Genomic DNA, 6,178 nt, shown 5'->3' on the forward strand with positions numbered 1-6,178 from the left:
ATGGATCCAAAAAGATTTACTGACTAAGTCTACAGACAGAATAATATTCAGAGTTAAAAGGCAAATGTACAATTCATGATTCATGTTGGAAATGAATTGTTTTTGAGAGAAAGACATGTAAGAAGAAATGGAAAATTCCTTTAATCCTAGTCTAAATGCAATCCTATAAAGAACATCAGCTTTAGGTGGAAGATCAATTCTACAAATCCTTCACTAAAATATGAAGTGAGCATAGGGTCATCACCATAATAGTGAAGAATGGTACGGATGCCAAAAGTGCTAGTTTATATGCTGTCATGTATAGCGTGTGCTTTAAAAGTATTCGTAATAAACTATAAATGTATAGATTATTTATGGTTTGTGTGGGACTGCATGTTGTTCCTGCTTGTGGACAACTAGGTCTCTTTGTCATTAGGCCTCTGTGTTAGCCGGACTGTTTGATTCTGTCTGAGGCCTCAGGCTCTTTTGTCCCTGACACAGATGGTGTTGCAGGGGCACCCACTGTTACACCACCCCTCACAATAAATGGGTGGGTAGACTTCGGACGAAGAATGTACAGTAGATTGGTGTTTGATGTAGTACTGCCCTCTGGCGGTCAATATACAAACAACATCTAGATTCTGTCTGATCCCTACAGGGAACGATCCTGTGATTCTTCAGTGTTTAAAATTAGCATTTAGAATATATTCTCTGACCTTTAAGCTTTTGTGTTGTATTTATTTCTGTCTATTGATTTTTCAATTGCCTGGAGCAACACTGCACTTTAACAAATGACAGACAACTGAGCAGAATCCATTGACCAGATCTATTCTCCCCTTTCTGTTGCTGTTCAGAACGAAAACCAGCTGGATGTGGATGAGCTGGAGCTGGAGATTCAGATGGGCCTGGAGGTTTTGGACAATGCGGTCCACCTTCCCAGCCCTCCCTGCGGAGGTGCCCAGCGGAGAGGCTGCTTCCTGGGAGATGTGGGGAAGGGTCGTGGCGCTGGGGGATTCAGACCTCCAGGCTCCCGTAGCTCTGCGCGTGACACACCTCCTCCACCCCCAGCATCGCTGTGGCACACGGTGCTAAGCAACAGCCAGGAGCTGGACAGCGGTGTGGGACGGACGGACGACAGCACGCGCAACGAGGAGTCGTCGGAGCACGACCTCCTGGCCGACGACGCCACCAGCGCCTGCACCACCAACGCCACCAACACCCCCGGGAGCCTGCGCAAGTTCCACGCCACCCCTCCTCCACCACTGCTCACCTCCGCCCGAGAGCTGCACTTCAGCAACGACTCCCTGCTCGGGCCGGAGGTGGTGGGAGCAGGAGGGGCGGGAGGGCTGGGAGGTCACGGAGGTCACGCCTCCACGCACATGGACGCTCTGGCCTCCGTCCTGCTGCCTGGTTTGTCTGAGGAGGAGTGCATGCGCTACCGGGAGCTCCTCGAGATCCGCTGCTACTATGAGAAGAACGGGAACGCCTTGCTACTGCTGGGCGGAGAGGGGTCGGGGGCTAAAGATGGCGAGGGCGGGTTTGTGGGTGACGGCGGCTCGACACTGGACATGAACCGCAACGAGAGCTTGATGCGGCACGAGCTGGCCCTGCTGGAGGAGGAACTGCGCCACCTGGAGTTCAAGTGGCGTAACGTCCTGCGTGCGCAGAAGATGCAACAGCTCCGGGAGCGCTGCCTCAAAGCGTGGCCACCCAAAGAGGAAGAGGAGGAGGAAGAGGAGGAAGTGGCGGGTGCTGACGCGGTGAAAGCTGAGTCAGCGCAGCCGAGCGGAGAGCCTTTGAGGCACGAGCTGTCAGACATTAACGAGCTGCCCGAGAGAGAGCGGTCGGACAAGGACAGCACCAGTGCATACAACACAGGCGGGGAGAGCTGCAGGAGCACGCCACTGGCCAGCGAACGCTTCCCCTCGCCCTCGGCTTCTGGACACGGCGCTGGAGGTGACGGGGACTCCAGCGCCTCAGCCACCTTCCGGCCTGCTCGCACGCCCAGCAGGTACCGTACCCGGTCGGAGCAGCACGAGGCAGCACGCGGCCAGAACCTCAACCACACCTGCTCTCCCAGCACCCGCAGGAGAGACGAAGAACGGGGCGACAGTCGGAACTCCAGCCCGGCGACCCCACGGTTCCAATCACTGTCACGAAATAGAGTTGAGCCAGATCGAGCCGGGTCGAGCCAGAGGAGGGGGTCGGACGAGGCCAGGAGGCCCCTCGGGGCTAACGGGACGCCTGTGACTGGAGGCCGCAGTGCGGAGAACAGCCCCTACTTGTCTAGACGCCGCTGTGGGTCTCGGCCTCCTCAGCGCTACCAGAGCTGTATGCATCTGCGCTCCACCTCCACCAGCGAGGGACTGGGGCTGCAGGAGGCTGATGAAGAGGCCTCTGGCACAGCCTTGAATCCGTTACAGGGGAAATGGAGCCCTTAGCTCCCAATGCGGCTAACACTAACTCCGCTAGCCATGCTAATTTCACAAACCCCGCTAACTCTGGTAATGCAATGACCTTGCCTCTACCGTTACCTCCTCCGCTGCCTCCAGCTTCCCCGCGCATGGAGTGGAAGGTGAAGATCCGTAGCGATGGGTCGCGCTATGTCGCCAAACGCCCGGTGCGGGACCGGCTCCTGAAGGCGCGCGCCATGAAGATCAGCGAAGAGCGCAGTGGCATGACGACGGACGACGACGCCGTGAGCGAGATGAAGATGGGCCGCTACTGGAGCAAGGAGGAGCGCAAGCAGCAGCTGCTGAGGGCACGCGAGTACCGCCGCCGCCGCGAGTTCATGATGCAAAGCCGCTTGGACTTCCTGCGCGAGCGCGAAGGCAGAGACCGAGAGACGGGCGGGGCCGGAGCACAGGACTCCCCTGGCCATGCCTCCATCCTGGAGCTCAGTCAGAGGAAGAGCATGAAGAGACGGAACCGTAAAATCCTGGACAACTGGATCACCATCCAGGAGCTGCTGGCACATGGCAGCCGCTCCGCTGACGGGCAGAAAGTGTACAACCCACTTCTCTCTGTCACCACGGTTTGAATCGGAGAACAGGAGATAGGAGAGTGAAAACAAAAAAAAACATTTGAAAGTGACTTAAAGGCAGGGAATCAAAAAGTGAAGAAAAGTTATAGAGGACAAATACAATAAAAAGGAAAATTTAATGAAAAAGAATGATCAAAATTCAGTAAACCACATGCTGCTATACATTCTGTTGAGGATATTAAGCAATGAGGTTAATCATAAAATATACATAACATTCATACAGAATTCATACGTACATTTAGAACATAGTAACATAGCATGGGCTTAGCCCCGTGGAAGGGATGCTGCACTTCTCTTTCCAGTCAGACGATGATAAATGAATGTAAATTGAGAATAATTTGATGCCTGTAATTTTCTAACCATTTTTTTTAATCACAAGAATGTCTGTTTGGAGGTACTCCTATAACTTTGTATGACATTTTTACCATAAATGCCAACTCTTGGTAACACTTAATGTGTCGCTGTTACAGTGTACCTACCTAATTAGGTACAGTGGTACAACCTGTGTAACAAAATGTACTATCAGGTACTATCATTGTACTTGCATTATGTATTTGTGGGTACCTACATATAGTTGTTACATTGTAATACTGAGTGCTTTTACAAAATTTGCCTAAATTTTCATCAGAGGCAAAGAGCTGACCTGAGACCTGCTGGATGGGGTAAATCTGGTCATTATAGATTTGATATACAAACCATTCTTAGCTCCAGTCAAGGCCTCATTGTCTTCAGTGTACATGTAACAGCTGTGCTGCTACAACCTTGTTACTCTTTGATACAGTGGAATAAACCTATTAAGTGTACCAGTTAATTGCTTACATGTACACATGACATGTATGTTATGTCTTCAATGTCTTGGAACAGGTCTACTAATTCACTACACAGTACATATATCAACTGTGTTGGTACACACTTATTGATCTTTGATACAGTGGCATAAACCCATTAAAATGAAGTGTACCAGTTAAGTACTTACAATTACATATTACATGCATGTTGTGTCATTGGTGTCTTGGAACATGTCTGCCATTACCCTACATACTGTAGCACATGTATCAACTGTGTTGGTACACATTTATTACTCTTTTGATACAGTGGAATAAACCCATTAAAATAAAGTGTACCAGTTAAGTACTTACATGTACATATTATATACATCCTGTCAATGATGTCATGCATCCTGTAATTGATGTGTTGAAACGTGTCTGCTGTTACACCACACAGTACATGTGAATTAGTAGACCTGTTCCAAGACATTGAAGACACAACATACATGTCATATGTACATGTAAGTAATTAACTGGTACACTTAATAGGTTTATTCCACTGTATCAAAGAGTAACAAGGTTGTAGCAGCACAGCTGTTACATGTACACTGAAGACAATGAGGCCTTGACTGGAGCTAAAAATGGTTTGTACATCAAATCTATAATGACTAGATTTACCCCATCCAGCAGGCCTCAGGTCAGCTCTTTGCCTCTGATAAAAATGTAGGCCAATTGGCAAAGTTTTGTAAAAGCACTCAGTATTACAATGTAACAACACTATGTAGGTACCCACAAATACATAATGCACCTGATAGTACATGTTGTTACACAGGTTGTACCACTGTACCTTAATTAGGTAGGTACACTGTAACAGCGACACATTAAAATAAAGTGTTACCCAACTCTTTTTATGAAAGTGTATGGTGCCATAATAAGCATGAGGCCTAACAGAAGTGTTGATAGTCCAAGCAAAGTCTATACTCCATATTCCGCTGTAGAAACGTGCCATACAATTCCATACACAGAAACACACCGCCCGCACAGTGGGCTGAAGCAAGACCAAAAATAACCCTATAACAGATGCCTTATGGGTTTTCTGTGATTCTGTCTCTCTACCTGAGCTATGTACAGCTTCTCTCTGTGTACTCTCTGTGGGGTTTTTGTGTTTATGTGTATTTCTTGTGTCTAAACCCTGTACATAGTTGAACTGCAGTGGCACAAAGAGGCAGACAACCAAAAGAGCACAAAAGAATAGGGGCACAACCTAGTGCTGATAATCAATCAAACGATGGCTTGAGAAGTAAGTTTGGCAAATAATACACGCCATACACAGTTTAGTAATGACTTTGATTGCTTCCTTGAGACTCCAGACACTGAATGGTACACTGTCAGGACTGTTGTGTGTGGGAAAGTAATGGGCAAGCCAAATCATTTGGATTTTAAGAGATGGGATGAGATGGTTTATGGCTCATCTTTGTCTTCTGTGGTCTGCTAATGTATGCACTCTAAAACATAGGGCAAAGGTCATTAACCCTTCCATTGTAATTCTGTCATGGACTCCAACATTGTGTTGCACTCCTTAAAACAATTCTAGCCATAAATGCATAAATGGTTTGGATGTCGCTTTGGACAAAAGCGTCTGCCAAATCCCATAACCATAACCATAAATGCATAATTTCAAAAGGAATAAAGATGATATTGGGCTTTTTCCGAAAACAAAGCCAAGCACAGAACAACATTTTTGAAGATGTAATATTTGGGGAAGTGATAATTTGTTAAAGGGAAGTTGAGTACACAAACTAAGGACCAATTTTAAACCAGTTTAATGATTCTGTACACATCCCTGTGCAAAGACACGAGGTGTTTGTATTTTCATATAGAACATTGGTGCAAAATTACCACAAAGGCTAGGTACTTAAACTGGACAAAAGTGGCAAAACTATACTTGATGTGGTGAAATGCAAGGACAGAAGTTATAAGCAAATGATTGTACATCACAATCTTATTATGAATACTACACAGCCACATTTTTATTTTGGGAAAATTGACAGTCGGCTCTTTGATTAGAAGAAACTGCATGTTGTTAATAGCATTCTCAACCAGTTTTTATTCAAAGCTGTAGGTATCCACAATTGAATAAATATAAAGATGGGTGGTAGGTCTGTGTGGATGGAGTCAGGTGTGAATTTGTTGTGTCTTATATTAGGCAGTAGTCAGTTTTTATGATTGTGATGCTTTTACTGTGTATTTGTGGTTCAGTGGTAGGCTTCTTGTAGATAAAGCTATTGTTTTGTTCAAACAAAAAATGTTCTAAAATAAAACTTTTACCAAAACCTTTGGGACTGCTTCGAAGGTATGATTAACCAATATGAGTTCTCTTGTCTGTGCA

At 46.5% G+C, this 6,178-nt stretch overlaps 1 protein-coding gene across 1 annotated transcript in view; it reads left to right on the forward strand.

Moving 5' to 3' along the window:
* Window positions 1-3,512, forward strand: part of LOC125293861 (PDZ domain-containing protein 4) — a 34,929-nt gene extending 31,417 nt beyond the window's left edge. The window contains 2 exon segments of the mRNA XM_048242046.1: window positions 834-2,395; window positions 2,452-3,512. Of these exon segments, the coding sequence (XP_048098003.1) occupies window positions 834-2,395; window positions 2,452-3,019 (2,130 nt within the window). The 3' untranslated portion in view covers window positions 3,020-3,512.
* Window positions 3,513-6,178: the final 2,666 nt, after the last annotated feature.

The sequence above is a fragment of the Alosa alosa genome, chromosome 4, assembly GCF_017589495.1.
Source record: "Alosa alosa isolate M-15738 ecotype Scorff River chromosome 4, AALO_Geno_1.1, whole genome shotgun sequence".
Taxonomy (NCBI): Eukaryota; Metazoa; Chordata; class Actinopteri; order Clupeiformes; family Clupeidae; genus Alosa; species Alosa alosa.